The sequence below is a fragment of the Rana temporaria genome, chromosome 1, assembly GCF_905171775.1.
Source record: "Rana temporaria chromosome 1, aRanTem1.1, whole genome shotgun sequence".
In the NCBI taxonomy this organism is placed as follows: Eukaryota; Metazoa; Chordata; class Amphibia; order Anura; family Ranidae; genus Rana; species Rana temporaria.
This window is the reverse complement of record NC_053489.1, coordinates 173,363,065-173,385,288: the sequence shown is the minus strand read 5'-3', so window position 1 is coordinate 173,385,288 and position 22,224 is coordinate 173,363,065. Positions and strand designations below refer to the sequence as shown.

At 40.7% G+C, this 22,224-nt stretch overlaps 1 protein-coding gene across 1 annotated transcript in view; it reads right to left on the bottom strand.

Moving 5' to 3' along the window:
• NAA25 (N-alpha-acetyltransferase 25, NatB auxiliary subunit) overlaps nt 1-22,224 on the bottom strand; it is an 89,307-nt gene that overhangs the window by 30,199 nt on the left and 36,884 nt on the right. Inside the window, exons 6-11 of the mRNA XM_040346223.1 lie at nt 21,628-21,735; nt 18,026-18,104; nt 12,150-12,261; nt 9,724-9,813; nt 4,699-4,868; nt 4,089-4,201 (exon numbers count right to left, since the gene is read on the bottom strand). Of these exons, the coding sequence (XP_040202157.1) occupies nt 4,089-4,201; nt 4,699-4,868; nt 9,724-9,813; nt 12,150-12,261; nt 18,026-18,104; nt 21,628-21,735 (672 nt within the window). The remainder of the gene's footprint in view (nt 1-4,088; nt 4,202-4,698; nt 4,869-9,723; nt 9,814-12,149; nt 12,262-18,025; nt 18,105-21,627; nt 21,736-22,224) is intronic.

Sequence of the window (22,224 nt, the reverse complement as noted above, 5' to 3'; positions counted from 1 at the left end):
GCCCACCAAAAAAAAATAAAAAAATTAGCCGACATTTTGATAAAGAGTCAACAAAGGAATATCTCTATTATTTTGAAAGGAGGCTTCTGACGGACTGACATGCCCCACAATGTCAATGGAGAATCCAACAGAGGATCTGCATGTCTAACCCCTTGGATTAAAGGTATAAAAGGGATGCATATATAGAGGACATTGAAAGAAAACCACAAGGGCTGAAACCTGGCCCCTAATGGTACTCATAGCAAGCTTCGGATCAATGTTCACTGGAGGAAGGCCAAAATGATAAAAAAACTAGGAGCATCATTTTGGCGCAGCTGGGTCCATGACACAAATATGAGGCCATGAGTGACTGGAAAGCCTCTATCCTTCACAACAGTCTTGGAAGGAGCTTCAACGGCAGGAAGTCATAAGATACTCAATCTGGCCATCTACCCAGGGATCCCTTGCAACAAATGTAGCACTTTCCTGTTAAGAGGAGGCTCCACAAGATCCACATACAGGGTGCCAGACTGCAGGCATATTTGTTGGAAACCTTTAAATGTAGGGCCCACTCTACTTGGTCTAGAATTTGATGACAGAGGTAATCTGCCCGCCTGTTTTCCCCACTTCTGGAATATAAAACTACAGAGTGCAGAAATTTAAACTCTGTCCACTTGAGTGTGAGATTCCTATATAGCGTCACAGACGAACTGCTCGTTCCGCCCTGGTGATTGACATGGGCCACCGCCGTGGCATTCTCTGACCAAACCTGATCACATGTAGCTCTAGGGCACTGAGAAGCAACAGATTCCTCCTTGGTTCAAAGGCCTTGGACCTACATCTGAGCCATCGGCCCGCTCTCTCCCCCCCCCCCCCCCCACCCCAAATCATACAGGCTGGCATCCATTGTGACCACAGTCCAAACAGAAACGGAGACTGAAGCCACCAGAGAAGGGGGTACTCAACTGACTGTCCAACAATAGAGATTTTCAGGATTTTCTTCTGCAAAACTTGAGTAAACAACTGTGCATACTAGAATGCCTTGTAGGTGGAAACCATGAGGCCCAAAACCTGCATGCAGAATCACAGGGGACCACCTGCAGGACAGCAAGAACTGAACCAAGGCTCGCAGCTTCCGAAGCTTGTCTACTGGAACACTCTGGGCTGTGTAAAGTCTAGAATCAGACCCAGGTTTCTAACCATGGCCCAAACAAAAATTTGACAGGTGCTGCTCAAGGCTCCACCAGATCCTCTCATATAGCAAACACTTGGAGTGCAGCTTGTCCCAGCTCTAGTCCTCTAATGAAAAAATTGAAAAGTCCTGGAAGGCACACATCTCTGCAAAACGCTGAGGCGTTGTATGGCCGCCTCAGCCTGACCTCCAACCAGACCACGCCCTCAAGGTGTTTCACTCTGTCCACAGAGTTTAGTCATAGGTAACAGTGGGCGGAGTGAAACGAGTTGGGGTGTGGCTTGGTTGGAGCCCAGGCTTAGGCTTTCATACACCTTACAGGGTTTGAGGACTTCTGCCGGCGCAGAACTACAACCAAAACAAACGTTTTCAAAATAGAAAGGATAGGGAAAAACTCCTGGGGCGCAGAGTCTTATACAGTGCCTTGAAAAAGTATTCCTATACCTTGACATTTTCCACATTTTGTCATGTTACAACTAAAGACAAATGTATTTTATTGGGATTTTATGAGATAGATCAACAAAGTGGCACATAATTGTGAAGTGGAAGGAAAAATTATAGTTTCCAAAATCTTTTACAAATATCTGAAAATTATGGCGTGCATTTGAATTCAGCCCCTTTACTCCGATACCCCTAACTAAAATCTAGTGGAACCAATTGCCTTCAGAAGTCACCCAATTAATAAATGGCGTCCACCTGTGTGAAATTTATTTTCAGTATAAATAAAGCCATCCTGTGAAGCCCTCAGAGGTTAGAGAACCTTAGTGAACAAACAGCATTATAACGAACACACCAGTCAGGTCAGTGATAAAGTTGGAGAAGTTGAAAGCAGGCTTGGGTTATAAAAAAATCTCACGAAACACTGTTCACTCCATTAAATCCGAAAGTGAAAAGAGTATTGCACTTCTGCAAACCTACCAAGAGATGGCCATCCACCTAAACCAACAGGCCTGGCAAGGCCAATGGTAACTGGAGGAGCTGCAGAGAGCCACAGCTCAGGTGGGAGAATCTGTTCACAGGACAACTATTAGTCCTGCACTCCACAAATCTGGCCTTTATGGAAGACTGGCAAGAAGAAAGCCATTGTTGAAAGAAAGCCATAAGTTTTTTTTTTGCAGTTTTGCAAGAAGCCATGTGGGGGAAACCGCAAACATGTGGCAGAAGGTGCTCTGGTCACACGAGGCCAAAATTGAACTTTTTGACCTAAAAGCAAAAACGGTATGTGCAGAGGAAAACTAACACTGAACATCACCCTGAACATGCCTTTTCTTCAGCAGGGACAGGGATACTGGTCAGAGTTGATGGGAAGATGGATGGAGCCAAATACAGGGTAATCTTAGAAGAAAACCTGCTAGAGTCGGCAAAAGACGAGACTGGAGCATAGGTTCGCCTTCCAGCAGGACAACGACCCTAAACATACAGCCAGAGCTACAATGGAATGGATTAGATCAAAGCATATTCATGTGCTAGAATGGCCCAGTCAAAGGCCAGACCTGAATCCAATTGAGAATCTGTGGCAAGACTTGAACATTGCTGTTCACAGACACTTTCCATCCAATCTGACAGAGCTTGAGCTATTTTGCAAAGAACGGGCAACAATTTCACTCTAGATGTGCAAAGCTGGTAGAGACATACCCCCAAAAAAGATGCAGCTGTAATTAATTGCAGTGAAAGGTGGTTCTACAAAGTATTGAATACAAATTAACGCTACACATTTGTAAAAAGTGTTGAAAACCAATTTATAATTTTCCTTCCACTTCACAATTATGTGCCACTTTGTGTTGGTCCATCACATAAAATAAATTTACATTTTTGGCTGCAAGTGCCAAAAGAAAATGCCTCCAACTCTGAATTGGCTGGGGCAATTCTCAATTTCAAGGGTCTCCCACACAGAGAAGATCAAGGCAGACATCAGCTTTTTCCTGAAGATTTGTTCTCAGCATCCTAGGGGGTCTGATCCAACTCAGCAGGTTGTGTGGAAACCACTGCCACATCGACTTCTACCTCAGTCTTCCAAGGAAGGAGATAGGAAGCAAGCGTTTTTTGTTCACCTTATGGCTGAACGTCCCTTCCACCCAAGAGACAAGAATCTCCAGGCCTCGCCAAAACCAGTAAGAGGCCAGAGGGAAGCTGATGTGTCCCACAATTGTTTCAAACACCTAGACTCAACCTCTCCTATCAGAATAGCGTAGGAACCTTGTCCCAGTTCGCCTCCCATGGGGGGAGGTCCAAGTGGACAGTGCGTCAAAAGTCCAGACTGTTCTGTCATGCGTTTCCTGTGAGAAAACTCACGGGCCATCCTACTCCTTGATGGTATGTGGCTAGGGGTCTGCATGCACTTGCTGGCAAAGCTGTGTTGACTACTAGGATCTATACTAACTAGGCCAGTGATGGCGAACCTTGGCACCCCAGATGTATTGGAACTACATTTCCCCTGATGCTTAACTACACTGCACAATGCAGGAGTATCATGGGAAATGTAGTTCCAAAACATCTGGGGTGCCAAGGTTCGCCATCAATGATCTAGGCTGTCCCTCAAGATTGAAAATGTAAAGCAAAAAAAAAAAAAAAAGCAAAAACCATGCTAGAAACAAAAGGAACTAAGAGTTCCAAGGGAGCTAGGTTCTTACTCTTGGACACCAGAACAAAAAAACTAGCTGCCTATAGCAAATAGGCAGCTTGGTCACTAGTAGGGGGCTGCCCATAAGTGGTGCTCATTTTTTCTGCCTAGCGTCCTACTCCTGAAGGTGGTGCCAAAACCCCTATATAGTCAAGATTCTTGCAGGGCTGTGTCCCTCAATGAAATGAGAAATGTATTTTCGCCTTGTAGTAGTCTTCGCATTTTCATTATTACTACTGTTATGTGCAATGATATATGAAACTAGAAAATTGAAAATAAAAAACATAAAAAACTTACATTTGAATGCTGGGTTGGACTGAAAAGATCCACAAAAACTTTAATATCGGTGAAGCAGCAAGGCTTGTCTCCAAACTTAATAAAGAATTGGAACATCAGATCTTCCGGTTCTCCTAAAACACCAAAATACTTCAGTCTCAGAGCTCTCCTATTACTAATTTTATGCAGCAAAATTTGTTTTAATATTGAAAAATATTCAGGGGCAATATGTAGTTATGGGGAATCCACTGCATTGCTCAACTTGTTGAGTATGCCTGACCTGACCCCCCCCCCCCCCCCCATTTCAAAACCTTTGGGGTGCTATATCAGTAATTCTGGATACGACAGGGAAAGACCCAGTCCTGCTAAACGGTTTGCTGTATTGAAAAACACAAACCCAGCCACCCCTCAGTTTTGTTCATGTTAAGAGATACAGGTAAAAAAGTAAATGTCACAATGTTTCCCAACTTATTTTAAAAATACAATATCCAAGGTAAACTTAAATAAGTGAGCCCAAGACCAAAAGCTGTACAACAATATAGTGGAAGCTATAGCTAATGGACATAAAGGCAGCAAAGTTGTGATTCCCCATTTTTGCACACACTACCCGATATATAGCGTGTTCACTTACCCAGCTTGTACTCATCATTACATCCTCTGCTTCTTAGACGTCTAATCAGTTCAAGCTTGGCAAGATATGGTCCTCGGAGCGGTCGTGGATTTTTAGAATCTTGCTCTATTTGATCTTCCACAAACCTGACCACCTGCTCTATGGTGTGATCCAAATCTCCTTCCGCTGACCTGGGGAAACACACTATTGCTTGATACTACTTTTTTTTTTAACTTAGGCAAAACCTTTTTTTAATATAGGTAAACTTAAAGTGGGCATAGACTCCCCAAAAAGGCCCAATTTATCTTTAAAACCCATAACTGCAAGGCTCAAACAAACAGTTAAGTAGGAGTTAAAATACATCCCCTAGCAAAGTATGGAATCACCATTCTTGATAAATGTTTGATTATGTAGAAAAACGAATCACACAGACATGCATCAAAACTTTTTTCATTTAACAGTCCAACCTTCAGGCTTTAAGGAACACTTAAAAAATAAAAAAAAAAGAGAGAGAACACACACACACACACACACACACACACACCTGTAGGCAACTGTTTTTGTAGTTTAAGCAGAGCAAGAAAAAGAATCACTCAAATCAGAGGAAAATATTATGGAATCGTGAAAGAGCACGACAGTACACCACTAGTACTTAGATGCACCACCTCTGGCTTTTACAACAGTTTGAATTCTCCGAGGCATGGATTTAACCAATCGGCAGTTTTCTTCATCAATCAGGCTCCAACTTTCTCATACTGTATTTGCCAGATCAGCTTTGCAGGCTGGTGCCTTGTTATGGACCATTTTCTTTCATTTCCACCATATATTTTCAATTAGATTGTGGTCTGGACTATTTGCAGGCCAAGTAATTGACATTATGGGGGTTATTTACGAAAGGCAAAACCACTTTGCACTGCAAATGCAATTGGAAGTGCAGTCGCTGTAGAGAAGATGTGAAACGAGGGGAAGCTCTGCTGATTTTATCATCCAATCATGTACAAGCTAAAATACAGTTTTTTTTCTTGCATGTCCCCCTCAGATCTACAGCGACTGCACTTTCAAGTGCAAATAGGATTTGCCTTCGTAAATAACCCCCTATATGTCTTTCTTGAAGGAACGTTTTCACGGCTTTGCCCTATGGCAAGATGCATTAGCATCCTGAAAAATGTCAAACATCCTTTCAATTGATGGAAGGAAAGTGTCCAAAACCTCAATATACCGGTAAAACGTGTGCATTTATTAAAGATTTAATGACTGTCATCTCCCCCCTACCTTTACCTGACGTGCTACCCCATATCATCAATGATTGGGGAAATTTGCATGTTTTCCTTATACATTTCATTGGAACGGCAACAAAACAAAAAGTTCCAGCATAAATCACCTTGCTCAATGCAGATTTGTAATTTATGGCCGAATATCACTTTCATCCAGAGTTCATGTTGCTTTTCTTTAGCCCACTGAAATCTTGTTTTTTTTTCCTGTTTAGACGTCAATGATGGCTTTGCTGTATGTTCTGTAAATCCCATTTCCCTTAGGCCATGTCTTAGTTCGGTCACAGACATTGACTCCAGTTTACAACCATTTGTTATGTTGTGAAATTTGTTTATAAGGAATATTGATTTACATTTTCTATCTTGACACTTTGATGTCTTCCTTGGTCTACCAGTACACTTTCCTTTAACAACCTTCTCATTTGATTTATACTTGGTCCAGATTTTAGACACAGCTCACTGGGAACCAACAACATCTTTTGAAACATTCCGTGATGATTTACCTCCTTGAAGTTTTATAATCCTCTCCCGTTTCAACTGACATCTCTCATGTTGGAGCCACGATTCAATCAGGTTGGTGAAACAGCTCACCGAGGTGTGCAAGCACTATTTAACTGAAGACTAATTAGCAGATGTTATCTGATACATGACGTTTGTTTTAGAACTGCAAAGTACATGGTGATTCCATAACACTTTCCTCAGAATTTAGTTATTCCATATTTTTTTCCTCCGCTTGATCTGGAAAAACAGTTCCAATTGACTACTGCAGCCCTCTAGTTTTCCACTCGCCTACTCGCATTTTGCGAGTGGAAAATTGTTTCTGGCGAGGAGCTGGGAATAGGGGGGGAGCGCGGGTACCGCTGGCATGCGGGGATTGTTTGGGAGCTGTTCTCCCATCGATCACCCCGGGGAAGAGAAAAGCCGCGGGCTTACAGAGCTGATAACCTGCTGTTACAGCCGACTTTACATTGCAATTGCCTCCTCTCCGCTCGTGGTTACACACAGCCCCGCCTCCTGACCCCGCGCCTGTATCATATAGACAGAACACGTCCCAGCATTGGACTGCCATTCTGTCAATCTGATACAGGCACGGGGTCAGGAGGCGGGCTGTGTGTAACCAAGAGCGGAGGCAATTGCAATGTAAACTCGGCTGTAACAGCGGGCTATTGGCTCTGTAATCCCGCGGCTTTTCTCTTCCCCGGGGAGAACAGCTCCCGATCAATCCCCGCATGCCGGCGGTACCCGCGCTCCACCCCCCCCCCACCCCCAGCTCCTCCTCCCCTGGGGCGATCCTCTGCAAAGTTGGCACAGGCCGCAATGGTAGGCACAGTGAGCAGAGGCCGCAATGGTGGGCACAGGTGTGGCTGCACTGATAATGTTTGTAACTTAATTCTGCATAAAACATGCAAGTGTCATTTCATGAGATAATTTATGAGGGCGTGTTTAAGGGCCGAAATAGGGGTGGTGCAGGGTAGGGATTGGTTGGGTCAACTGGTGGCGAGTAACCCTTAAGGCCTGGCTAGTAGTTCAGGACTTGAAATTTTGAGCACTGGACTAGAGTTTTATTTTTTAAAGCCAGAAGGCTGGAATGTTAAATGAAAATAGTTTTTAAAGCATGTCTAAATTGGCTTTTTCTACACAATTAATATAACATTTTCCAAGGACAGCGATCCATACTTTTCTCCCCAGAAGTTGTAATAAAACTCTGCTGCAGAAATGTGGGCTCTAGGCTCCCCCTAGTGGCAGACCCAATGTTTAGGCATTGATCATATGATCTATCCCAGAAGAAAAAAGTGAGCTAAACAGACTGAAAAAGGTGTTAGAAATATGTAGGAGCCTTCTGAAAATACTAGTGGTCATTAGACACGTGCATTTGTTTTAGTCCGAATTTTAGGTATTTTCGTTATCGTTTTAACAAACGAAAGTGCAGAATCCGAAACATCCGACATAAAAAAATGCTTTATTTTCGTTGCTACAACAGTTCGATATAGATAGGAGATTCGACAACGCTGACAATAGCAATCTGTGTCTATCGAACCTATGGTCGAATGTGCCTAACCTTAACTCTATTAGTCAAAGATTATTCTACATAGAGGGAAAGGATTCAACATTAGAGACCGTGTTGGGGGGTAGACCTTTTGACATGGACGAAGATTCGACGAAGCATCGAAAAACATACAAACGTCGAATCTGTCATTGAAGGCTTATGGTGTCTGTCGAAAGTTCTAAGAAGATTTGACAAGCGTCTAAACTGTACGACGCCGCAATCGTACATTTCCGGTCAAATGCTCGGCCCATTGGCTATAGAAGAATTTGAATGTTGGTTGACTAGTAATAATTTATAAATATAATTATTACTAGTCATACAACATTAGAATTCTTCTATAACTTGTAGGCGGAACATTTGACCGGAAAGGTACGATTCGACGTAGTTTAGCTGCTCAGTTGAATCTTCTTAGAACCAGCGACAGGCACCATAAGCTCTCAATGACAGATTCGACCTTAAAGGGGTTGTAAAGGTACAATTTTTTTCCTAAATAGCTTCCTTTACCTTAGTGCAGTCCTCCTTCACTTACCTCGTCCTTCCATTTTTGCTTTTAAATGTCCTTATTTCTTCTGAGAAATCCTCACTTCCTGTTCTTCTGTTTAACTCCACACAGTAATGCAAGGGTTTCTCCCTGGTGTGGAGTGTCGTGCTCGCCCCCTCCCTTGGACCACAGGACGCTCTATGTTGCCGATAGAGAAAGGAGCTGTGTGTTAGTTGGCGTCCTGACTCTCCTGTAATCCAAGGGAGGGGGCGAGCATGACACGCCACACCAGGGAGAAAGCCTTGCATTACTGTGTGGAGTTACAGACAGAAGAACAGGAAGTGAGGATTTCTCAGAAGAAATAAGGACATTTAAAAGCAAAAATCGAAAGAAGAGGTAAGTGAAGGAGGACTGCACTAAGGTAAAGAAATCTATTTAGGAAAAAAATTGTACCTTTACAACACCTTTAAGGTTGAATCTGTCATTGAAGGCTTATGGTGTCTGTCGAATGTTCTAAGAAGATTCGACTGAGCAGCTAAACTGAACGTCGAATAGTACATTTCCGGTCAAATGTTCCTAAAAAGGTGGTGTACCTTCACAACCCCTTTAATTTGGATTTTCGGACGAATGCATTTTTTAACAAAACAAAATAAAAACGAATTTCGGGAGTAACTAAATGTATTTTTTCGGACGAAAACGAAATTCCGAAACAAATATTTCAGTGTGCACATGTCTAGTGGTCATATGTATACTTTTATTTCAATATTATGAACCTTGAACAAATATAGGGAATTAGAAATTCAGACTTTTCTCTGGCTCGTTCACTCTGTTTGGTCTGCGTCCAAGATACAGGAGTAGTAATGCCAAAGAGTCCAGGAACTAGCATTTTCAAGTCATCAACAGCAGCCTACATATTTGTCTCATGACAGGTAAACGTTAATGTATTTGCCCAATCACCAAGCTGTCAATTACCTTCAGTTGAGACTAAAACCTAGCTTTCCAAATCACATTATACCATTTTAAACAGAAAATCATGGTAGAAATAGCAAACATCAACAATCTTTACTAAGATTAAGACTATCTTGCCGTTTGCAGCAAAATACACAGATTCAGAGATACTGCAGCAAATACTTTTAACAGTTTATTTCCAGTCGAACGTCACAATTTTCAATGCCTCAGTTCACCAAAGCCGATCTAAATCTTTGAGGTATAAAGTAGTAAAAGAACAAAATGCAACAAAGACTTACATTGGGCCCTCTACTGGAGGAGTCCATGAACCATCAACAAGGTGCAGCACTGAGTCAAAGTAAGAAATATAGAACTGCCAGTCATCTGGGCTGCAAAAAAAAAAAAATTACATACATTTATTACGCAAAATAGAAACATTTATGCTGAAGAATTGAGAGAAACACACGCTGCCTCTTGGAGTCAAAGGGAAGAGAAAATCTTGAAGTGGAAATCTTTATGCTGAACCTGCTACTCACTGTAAACCTTAAAAGTAAAAGCTCTGCATGAAAGGAAACATATGACAGCGGTCACATTTACTTGGAAGAAAATCTTGGTGTGCCTTCTTTGAAACTCGTTCCACTTTGATACAAAAGGTCTGAACTCCCCAGTCCAATGACTGTCGTGAACAGACCTTGAAACACACTGAATGTAGAAATGGCAGTGGCTCATCTCACTATGAAAATACCAGTTGCTTGGCAATCATGCTGATGCCCACAAGTCTTTGACCTGGAACAAGTATGCCGCCCATCAGAACTCTTGATCCAAATCACTGACCCAGAGCAAGTGTGCAAAGTGTTGAATCGGTTTATATCTGCATGTGCCAGGCAACCAAAACAAAAATATTGCAAAGGAATATTCATATTCAACACTGATCCATGTACAATGTAACCCTAAGCTTTTGTCTACAGCAGGTAACAGTGGTGGTGGCCAGTGTGAATTTTGCAGCAAATTTCAATTTAGTTTTAGTCTTAGGACTAAAGTGGCATTTTAGTCGCATTTCAGTCTTCTGCAATTGTTTGTCATATTTAATCGACTAAATTTCCAGTACATTTTAGTCAACTAAAATCTAATGGGTGCACTTAAAAATTGTAATGCATTAGTTAACATTTCTCTACAATTTCCAAACTCATTATATACTGCTGGAGTGAAAAAACCTAATATATGATTTATGGTATTGAGGCATGGACATGCACTGCAGACCAATGTTCATTCTGAAGTCAAATTTCAATTTAGTTCTAGTCTTAGTCTTTTGACTAAAATGGCATTTTAGTCCCATTTTAGGAATTTCAATTGTTTTAGTCGTACATTAGTTGACTAAAATAGTATTAATTTAGTCGACTAAAATGTTTTAGTCGATAAAATTAACACTGGTGGCGGTCAGGTGTTGTAAATTATATTCTAACTTGTATTTTCCAAACAAGTCCTGGGAAAAAGTTACCATTGCAATGGTTTGCAAGGCCAGCTGTTTATTCAGTTAAGGTCAGAAAATAGGTCCAGACTAATTTTAGCATTTAAGGGAACTACATGTATTACATAAAAGCGTTTCAGACTGTTCCTTCCCTTTCACTCTTTTATACATATGTGCTATCCTCTAGCCTTGTTGTTTGCTCCCTTGATATACGCAAGCCCCAACTTGAATTTCTCGTTTAAGGAAAACCATTCTGGTGAACTAGATTTTGATGCAATACATTTTTTTCTAAAACAAAAACGTTTCAACCCACCTACAATTTTTTACAGGCCAATGAGGCCCATCAATGGTGTGTGTCCATAGGCGTGCGCACAGGGTGTGCCAGGTGTGCCTGGGCACAGCCTAATCACAGATTGCACCGAAATATACTGCGTTAAATGTGCACTAACGCACAGAATAATACAGCATTAAATGGCACATAACAAACCGAAATATACTGTGTTAAACATGCACTAATGTACAGAAATATACTGCGTTAAACATGCAGTAATGCACTGAAATATACTGCGTTAAATGTGCACTAATGCACAGAAATATGCTGCATTAAACGTGCAGTAATGCACTGAAATATACTGCGTTAAATGTGTAGTAACGCACAGAAATAGACCCCTGATATTTCACCAAAGCTCCCTAACTACTGACACTGTCCACTGCCCTATTGACACCGTCCACCGCTCTGCTGACACCATCAGTATACTGTATATACACATGCAAATATGTTTGATCTTTGGGGTGCACACCCTAATGCAATAGGCTGTGCACACCTATGTGTGTGTCTGTATAGATTTATTGTAGCTGTGAAGTGGTATCAGCACGCAAGCCATGTAAATACCTAGGTGCTCCACACAAGCCAAGTAACATCAGCAAAAGATATGGTAGGCTTTCCGTCAGACAAATTTAAATTGTATTATTCTACACGAACACACACACTAAAGTAAATATGTACAAATCTAACAAGAAGATGCCAAGTGAGGATACTATCACCAAATTATCTTTGAAAGCACAGGCCATGATCAGGACATCAATACCTAGATCCGTAACCCCCTTAATTCACAAAAATAGAAAAGGAAGATCGGGATGCAGCCTCGTAGTATGCACCTTCAGAAACTAGTAGGCAATGGCAGCTTTTCCATTTCCCAGTCCTGATGAGTTGCTGGTAAATTAAGGCAGAGATGATACACAAAGCTCAGAACTTACTTTTTCAAAAGCAGTCTCTTTGAGAGAGCATTACATTCAGGCCACTTGCTGAGCTTCTTGTACATGGCCATACACTTGTTTTCACGGCTCTGCAGTTCACTGGTCAATTTCTCTGAACAGTAACAAAACAAACATTAAATGTCCAATAAGTGTGAGAGTTCATATTAGTTGTCCATGCATAGTTCTATCTGGGTAAACCATGTCTAATCTATTGTTAAGACTAGCCATACCTATAAGAGTTCATTTTACAAAAGATAATGCCACTTTATAACCTCTGTATAACCCACAGCACCCTCTTGACACATACAATTGATATTTTCTTTTTTGCTGGGATGGTTATATGAAAGACAGGTAAGAAGATCAATGTCAAACAGATTTTCACAACAGGGCCCTGTAGATCAGTATAGTATAAAACTGAAGAAACTCCCCCCCCCCCCCCCCCCAAAAAAAAATATTCCTAAAAAATAAAATAAAAAAATTCATTTTCAAAGAAATTATTTTTCAAGAACCAACCGCTGGTGAATAGCAATGTGCAAGTCGTGTAAAACAACCAATAAAAATTATAAGTTACTTAAAAATAAAATATCTACTCCCCATTATTAGTTATGCTATTTTAAAGAATAAAAAAAGGCATGTATGGAAATGTAAACAGTTGCCCATTTCTGACATGATTGTGAAAAATAAAAGAAAATAAATTATATACATACCTGAACACACACACACACACACACACACACACACACACACACACACACACACACACACACACACACACAAAAGCAAAATGGTTGAGGTGCACGCAACAGGTGTCTAACAACTGTGCTAACAAGTTTCAGGTAGACTCCAACAATCAAATATAGAAAGTAAACCGCACACGTTATAATCCAAAAAAAGAGGTTTATTCAAGAACAAAAATACATAAGGGTAGATTTACACAAGGAAAATAGACTGTACACTTTGCAAGGGAATTATTCATACTTTGTGACTGTAGTAAAATATCACTTTGCAAAAAATACCCATTCATGTGCAAGTAAAAGTAAAAAAACAAACAAACAAAAAAAAAAAAAGTATTTTTGCTTGCATATGACTGGTTGATGGGAGTCACTAGAGCTTCCCCTCAGTCACTGAGCTCTGGAGGAAAAATCTAGGGTTACATCGATACTTTCTACTCCACCCTCCCCCCAAAGTACTCACCGAAACCGGTTACCGATACTTTTTTTTTTATGTCACGTGACAGACGTGTTGGGCGGAGGGGCTCTGGTGAGATATCAGACCCCCGACATCTCCCCTTTGAGACAGGGAAAGGGACTGGAGGACACAGATTACCAAGTCCCTTTCTCTGCAGCCTCAGCTGCACTGAAGATGAATGGGAGAGGAGACGGAGGCTCCTCTCCATTCATAAACTTAAGCAACGTAAAAAAAAAAAAAAAAAAAAAAAAAAAAAAAAAAAAGAGAAGGTTTACGATGCTCAGATATGAATAAACAGTCAGTGATCACCAACTGCATTCAGTAAAGGAAGGAGCCAGTAATTTACATATTGACCAGCTCCTTCCTCCACTCTCCACCCTGACAGATCTGGGGCAGAGAGGGAGCACAGGGTACAGTCAGGGACGATCAGTATAAAGTGGGGGAGTTACAAGCACCGATTCCCCCTGCGTAGATTTAAATAAAGCAGCAGAGAGCCACAGGAGGGAGGAGGAGAAGTGGCTGTCTATCTTGGCGAGATATGTGCTTGTAACTGCCAGCGCCACTGCACCAATCATTCCCGACTGCCCATGTATCAGATCAGGCATTGGAGCATTTGCACGAGTACAAGTACTCGTGCAAATGCTCGGTAGCGGTACCGATATAGTATCAGTGCAACACTAGAAAAATCCCTTAAAAAAAAAAAAATGCAATTTTCCTTATAAAGTGGACAGTTTACGTTCAACAGGTTACAGGTAAATATTCACCTAAAATTTAACAAACTGGGAAGAGAAAGTGTATATATCTCAGCTGCATAGCAACCAACCTATTAAAGTAACAAAAAGAAGATTGTGAATGGTCAAAAATCAAAATCTTTCAGCAAGAACCAAAAAAAAATTTCTGGGCCAAAGCACTCCTCTGTAAAAAGACAGAAGAAAACACTGCAAGAAGTATAAATCAACCACATAAATAAATGTCAAAATTAGGGCCGAAACAACTAATCGATTAATCGACAACTAATCGATTATGAAATTAATCGATTCCAATCTGCCAGTAATATAATGGAATAAACCAAAACAAAAAAAAAAATTAGCCCTTTATAGTACAAAAAAGCAAATCGCTACTGTAAATATTACTTTCACTGTCCCACAGTAAAAAAAAAAATTAACTCCTTACAGTAGTGATAATTTGCTCTTTACTTATTTTTGGTTTTTTTTACTGTGGGACAGTTACTTAACATCTCAGGCCGGGTTCACACCTCTGTTTTTTGGTGCTTTTTGCAGAAACACAATACAGTTTATTTACATGTTTTCCTATGGGACATGTTCACATCCATGATTTTTTTTTTCAGCTGCTGCGTATTTGGAAAGGGCAAGGACTTAACGCAAAACGGTGCTACTTTGTTTATTTTGGTTCAATATACTTCAATGGAGAAGCTGCAGAAACGCATGTAACGTGTTTTTGCGCTAATTTGTAATCTGCCCAACAACAAATTGGCCCAATAAAAAAAAGTTTAAATTTTAAGGCTATTATCCGATTAATCGAAACAATAATCGGCCAACTAATCGATAATGAAAATAATCGTTAGTTACAGCCCTAGTCAAAAATCTCTATTTAACCCTCGGGAATGTAGTGAAAAGTTTGTGGGTCCATCACACCTTACACTACTTAAAATCAGGAATGTAATCCTTCCGCCTTTTAATTTTGGGCAGCTCATCATTTACCATATATCCCAGATCAGATTCTTTATGATTTTTCAACTGGTAATAATGGCTATTTGTAACCTATGGAAAAAGTTTGTTGGGAAATCCTTCACACAAAATGCAGAGCTCATCACAAATACATAAAATCAATTCAAAGAAAAACACAAAAAGAATCAGACCTTACAAAAAAAAAAAATAATATCCCTGCATAAGTGTTGATATAAGAAAATAAAAGAATAAAAAAAGTCAACAAAATGTGAAAAAAAAAAATAAAGCTCCAAAGAGGAGAAAGCAAGAAGACACCCTAACCTAAAGCTCCAGTGAGGGTGAAGGTGAGTGCTTAACAAAGGTTATTGGCTTTCGACAAAAGGTTCCTTCTAGCTAGACACACCCCTGGCATCAAAACGTATGACGAAAAGCGCAAGGCATCACCCAACATGTTTTGTCACCCCGTACAGTGGCCGCCAGGAACCGGTTGCTGACAATTTGATAGCTACAACTTTATGACATTGTGATGTGTCTTTTTAATCCTAAATGCCAGTGGTTTTCTTTACACACGTTTTTATAAGCACATACTGCACTGAGTTTTTGCATTTTATTATGTCCCCATGGATTGGGATTAAAGTTGCAGTGGTGTTTTAATCATTCATTAGCTTTTCATTAGTTTGAAAGCCAATAACCTTTGATAAGCAGCCACCTTCACTGGACCTTTGGGGGGGGGGGGGGGGGGGGGGGGGGGGGAGTCTTTTTCATGGGAGGCACCTTTTTTGCACATTGGTGGGCTTTTTGGTCTTTATTTCTTCTTTTTAAACATCAACACTTATGCATGGATTTTCTTTGTAAGGACTGACTGTGTTTTCTTGAATTTACATTAATTCAATTCATGCTTTTGTGATAAGAGCTGCACTTTGTGTGAATTATTTGTAGTAGGTGTGTATCTGTTGACACGTGCAAGCAGCTGTCCTCGCTTTCACTATTTATATCTAGTGTGGAATTTAACATGGTTATATAGTTTTATGGCAGGAATACATACGATAAGAAAATGGAGTAGAAAATGGGCCGATCGTTGGAACGGAAATTTTCGCCCGATGCCCAGCAAGTAATACCCAATATCAATATTAAGAATGAAAAAGACCCATTGAAAAAAAAAATGGAATAATTGCGTTGTATCGTTTGCGAATGAATGATATTCTATTTGTTGGGGTGAAGGTCGTCCGTAAAACATCTCTTGAACATTATTACACATGAGCGGAACAAGTAGACAACCCCACTTATATGCGAGACGTCAAAACTACGTATGAAATAGATTGCTCTTTTAAAGATTTTTTGGATTAGTTAATGTTGCCGATTATTTTGACCAACGAATGCCGTTTCGTTGGTTGTCGGTTGAGCAATCGGTCGACTTTCTAATGGTGTATTCATGTTAGAAGTTGGGAAACCCTGACTCATCTTCAGGGTTGGTTCCCCATGTGTAAATTTGACAGCAAGACAGACAAGCCCATATATATCATATTGTATTTAGGCTGACAGATAAATTATGTCTATACTCAGATGTATGATGTTGTTACCTTTGACTATTAGTGAGCACAGTACACAACCCAGACATGGAAATTAACCACATCTTTTGGCCGCCCCCCCCAAGATGATCATGGGAATCGCAAGGTTTTTGTTTTACCAGTCTTACCAACATTAAAGCCTCATACACACGATCGGACTTCAAACAAACGTTTCCGTGGATTTTTGTTCAAAGGGCGTTGGCCGTGAACTTGGTATGCATACACACGGCAGGACTTTCAGCAAAACTTTACCAAAATCACATGGTTTTTCAGCCCTTTCCCGCCACCCTGTCTGATCTTTTGCATTGGTTCTGAGCATGTGTGTTTGTACTTTGGACTCAAGTCAGATGGATTTCTGTACACACGGCAGGACTTTGCACCATAGCAATTTTGTTACCAGAAAGTTTGTCTGTTTGCAGAGTGAACTTTTGTCTGAAAAAGTTTGTCTGATGGAGCGTACACGCGGTCGGATTTTTAGAAAAACCTGCTCATTTAATTTTGAAGTTTGTTGTCAAAATGTCCTATAGTGTGTATGGGCCTTAATACTATTTAAAAACCTGTTTGATGAACCCAGGATAGTGTGAAGGGAACACATTTCTTTTTAGGCATGGGTGATCTGTTCACTCATCTCTTTTCTCACCGTTTGTGATGAATGACAATGCAGTCCGAACCAAAATCGATGGTTCGGAATGTATGTACCATCTCATCTTAAAGGGATTTTAAAGCTTTGTTTGTTTTTTTAACTAATAATGTTATACTTACCTCCTCTGTGCAAGGGTTTTGAACTGAATGGCCCAGATCCTCTTCTGGGGTGCCCCCGCGACGCTCCTGGTTCCTCCTCTTCGAGTGCCCCCTCGGAGTGCCACTTTCCAAGGGGGCACTTGTGCGGGCGCGCTCCCGAGTCCTGTTGAGTCCTAATAACACAGACAGCAAGACTCAGCCCCACCCCCTGGCTCCCGTGTGGATTTGAAAAGGTGACATTTCACCACATTTACTAAACTCTTGGGAAATTTCCCTTGCAAAGTGAACAGCATATTTGCCTTTGGTAAATCAACTCCTATTTTGATAGGACTCTGCTTTCCTTGTATACTGGGCAAGCAAGTTGGTCACTTGGTTGTTATGCAGAGGACACATTTCCTTATCCCAGCAAGTTAAATGCAGGATGATTACTTACCTGTTGAACTTTATAAGGAGCAGGGGTGGTTGAAACGGTTCCAGTGTCTGAAGAAATAAATTGCATCTTTGATCATGAATAAAACCTCTCTTTGTTGCATCAAAGACTGTGCGGCTTACCAAATAAGTTCCTTCATCACCCGCTTCCAAAACCATAACCGCACAAACTCAGAAAATACCATTAAACAATTTTTCTGCAAAGATCTTTTAATTATACGCACAAGTTAAAGTAAAAAAATTACTCCTGTTAGAGACATACCTCCTAGCTTGCCCCTGATCACTTCTAGTGCCTCTTCATATTTCCCCAAACGTTCTAAAATCATGTAGTACAGTTCAACCTGCAACAGACAGCAATCACACTGCTGAGACTAAATAAATGAAAAAGCCATTGCTACATGGAAAACATTAAAACTGCCACAACTTATTAATTCATTAAAAGTAAAATGAGCCAATTTCAATTTACTGAAATTAAAGCAGCCATAATCTGACTACTTCTAACAATTAAATGTATATCATTGCTGATGGGGTGAAAGACGTAGTTTAATATAAGCCTCTTTCTTAGGAGTAAACCCTTTACACAAGCAGCTTAATTGTGTCTGCTGCCAGATGAGTGTGCTAGATAAGCACTTCTTAAATGCTCCAAAGTCTAGGACTCGGTTTCTCACCAAGTGGTACGTGAAGCCATAGAAGTAATCACCCTGGCTTGTTTGCTTCAACCTCAAAACAGTTAAAAGTATCCACAAAATGTAACTATTATACAGTACACACTCCACTAGATACAGATTTATAAATGCATACATAACAATTAAGAAACCATGATCTAGAAGATTTCAGAAAAGAGAATATGGAACCTAAAAAATACAGAAATTGTATAAAACAAGCGTATGTTTGTATAAAAAGGTTAAAAGCATATCAAGGCCCAAGCAAACATTTAATATTTCAGCTTTTTCAAGGCTTTTATTTTCACTTGCCGATTCTGCAAGTAACACTTCCTGTCCTAGGGCGAGGATGCTCACACTTCTGTTAAAATAAGTTTTATTAATGGATAGCAACAGAAAAAAAAAACCTGACATATTCAAGGAGTAGCAAATAGTGCACAAATAAAAAAACAATACAGGAAAATGAAATTGGGTACACGATGGGTAGATAAAGGTCCACATATAATGCAAATAGAGACATAATGGTCGCGCACACATAAGGTGAATGTTGTCCAACAGTAAAAACAGAAAAGGAACCAGAAAATAACAGCCAAAAAGGACCACTATGCATAACAGATAATCTAGGAGGCGGAAAAAAAAAATGAGGATAAGAGAAAAAGGAGGATAAAAAGGGGAGGGAAGAAAAGGAAAAAAAAACAGCAAGAGTAACAAGAGTATCCCAGGGGTTAGAGGCGCAAAAGTATATAATGTCTAATGATGAAAAAATGCGAAGGGGAGAATCAGGGCTCAAGTCCTGCGGGAACGCGTGGGAACGGAGTCCCTGCACTTTTTTCACAGCAGGAACGCAGTTCCCTTTGAAGGACTAGAGCGGCCGAGCCAATCCTTCACTAAGCGGCGATGCCCAGCTCGAGTCACTGTCAGGGGCAGACGAATCTTAGTAATCCTTTATGTTATTGGCCGCTTCCTGTATATGGATTAATCCGGTAGTGTGCGGGTATTCCGTCACTTCCTCGAGGCCGCAATGTCTCCTGGGAGCTTTTGTCATTGTTCCTAGGAGACATTGCGGAGGTCTGCCGCAAGTTATTACGGGATTTAGAAAGAACTTGCTTATAATGATGAATCCATATACAGGAAGTGGCCAGTAACAAAGGATTACTAAGGTACAGTGGATAGAAAAACAAAAACAAAAAAACACATGTGGTTTAGTAATCATTTTTTTTTTTTTTGGCGGGGGGAGTGGATCTTGGGTGGGAGTTCACACACTTTTTCCCCAGGACTTGACCCCTGGGGAGAATGCGATATCGAAGGTTGCCAAACTTAGAAATTTGTCATAATGAGACAGCATATCTGTCAGTGGCTTTGACTGCAGATTTTTGTCTTCAGACTTACCAAAACCATATAATATGAGGTCAAACCTTAAGAGTACCAATTTGTATGCAATCAGACAGGCCCTTGCACTACATGGTTTTGGTAAATCTGAAGATAAAAATCTGCAGAAAATATAATCGTGTGTATGGGGTCTTAGAATGCTGAGAGAGTGCTGGTCAGACAGTTTTTTGGTAATGACCCGGACCGGCTGCTATACACATGGGTCAAATGTCAGCCAGTTTCTATTGAACTGGCCAGCAGTGTCGCCCGACATTCAGCCCGTGTGTACCAAGCTTTAGAGCGCAACAATGTACGAAGAAAAGACCCCACTCCAAGGTCTGCTCACCTTTGAACAATTCCACTAAATGTATGTGCCATTGTTCCTATGTGGATACCACCGCAAAAACCAGGTGAGGGATAATGCAAGACAAACGGGCCGGCATATAACACCGCTTTTTACAATCTTTAAAGAAGAACATGTCTCGAACACTTCGTGAAAGCCAAAAGTCATGATCTGCCAGCCCTGAGGAACCAGCTTCGAATGCAGTTCATGCTCCCATTGTTGCCTATATTGTCTTACGGGGGGAGGGGGTTGCTTGATAGAAATTATTGACGCATAAACCAGACAAACGAGGCCCGATGAGTGTGGACAAAAGCGACAAATAATTTCAAAGGGCATCAGACTATATGGGGTGGGTTGGGATCAAGAGGCCAGAAACGAAGTGACGGAGCTATAAGTAACTGAAATGCTCATATAAAACGGTAACTCGTGAGGAACTAGGGGTTTCAAAGGTCAGAACCCTGGTAGGAATGAGGAGAGAGTGAACATTCGTAAAGCCCTGCACGGACCACTAGTGGAACTGCGTAGCATTTTGGGGGCAGGGGGCAGCAAAGCAAATGGAAGTAATGCCAAATTAAGGGAAATCTGTCCAGTTTTTTTAACAGTCCCAAAGTCGAAGAGTATGGAGCAGAGCAGGGTCTAAAGGTAGGAGGGATGGGACCCTGGAGGGGGCAAGGCAACTATCGGGATAGGATGAGAGTCAACCATGTTAATAGTTGCCCAAAGTGGAAGATAAGTGGCAAGACGTATTAAGAGTGGAGCTATATTAACCAGCAGAACTCTGAAAACAAAGAAGAGAGTTTAGAAAGATAGAATTAATGCAGTTCGCATTACCTACCAAAACAGGACATTGGGAGAGGACTCCAAGAAGGTTACGAGCACAGAAACCTGCATAAACACTGAATAGTTGGCCTGGTAGAGCCCATCATAAAAGGGAACAGCTTTATACCAAGATATAGTTAAGTCGTGGTCCATTGAAAAGGAAATGCTTGGAGTAGCATATCTTGCATTCGATCCGTCACCAACATGGGCACCGATTTTGTGGGGTGGACATGTAGCCCAGAGAGGAATGGTTACACTTTATACCGTATATGTATGGCAAAGCAGTGTGGCCACCCTAGGACAGGGCTACAGAAAACATCAAAACTCTTTTCGCCCTTTTTGAACAAAAACACACTAAAATGTTATATTTAACTAAAAAAAAAGTAACCAAAAAGAATAAAAATTGTAAGGGCTTCGAACACATGGCACAGAGCATGTATGAAAAAGTAGCGAGCCAGATTACAGGAGTGGGGGATAATTCTGGGAAATGTTAGCTACAATTTTTGGACTGCTGCCACAAGGCACATTCGATTTCTTTGTCAGTTAGAGAAATTAGCAGGAATTGTGTCACCATGTTACCAATATTAGCCATCAGCTCACACATGTAATAGGATACAGGGAAAAACATTTTCATAAAAAAAAAAAAAAAAATTAAATAATAAAGGATCATACCTCAGCTTCCGCTTCTATCTTGTCCTCCTTTACCATCTTCTCAACCATTCTTTCAGCCAGTGGCAAAAACATTGTTTTAGACAATTTTTTATCCTGAGCTGAAATAGACTAGAGAAAATAAAAATAAGTTTAAATTGACTGGTTTTCAAAGCAGATATATACAGACAAGGTTGATGATTGCCAAAGATAATAGAATATTTATTGATGCATTTTCAAAAAAAAAAAATTATTTAAATCACTTGAGCTCCGGAAGTTTTTACCCCTTTCTAGGGAGGAGCTTGAAAATCGGGTGTTCGCTGAACAGCAAATATTAAAGGGCGTTCGCGGAAAATTCGAGCGCCGCGGAACGCCCCAAAAGGCACTGCGAGATTTCAGTGCATTATGCTTTGGCCAATCACAACGCACTCTGCTGAGGGAGACACACATTATAATATATATTAAAAAAAAAAAATGTATGTATATACACACACATACATACATACATAAATATAATGGGGCCCCGTAGACATACAGAGTCCAGGTCATGTGTGGAAAGCTACCATCTGAGGAATTGCTGTGAGAGGTAGAGGATGTTACACAACAGGAACGTCAGTAACC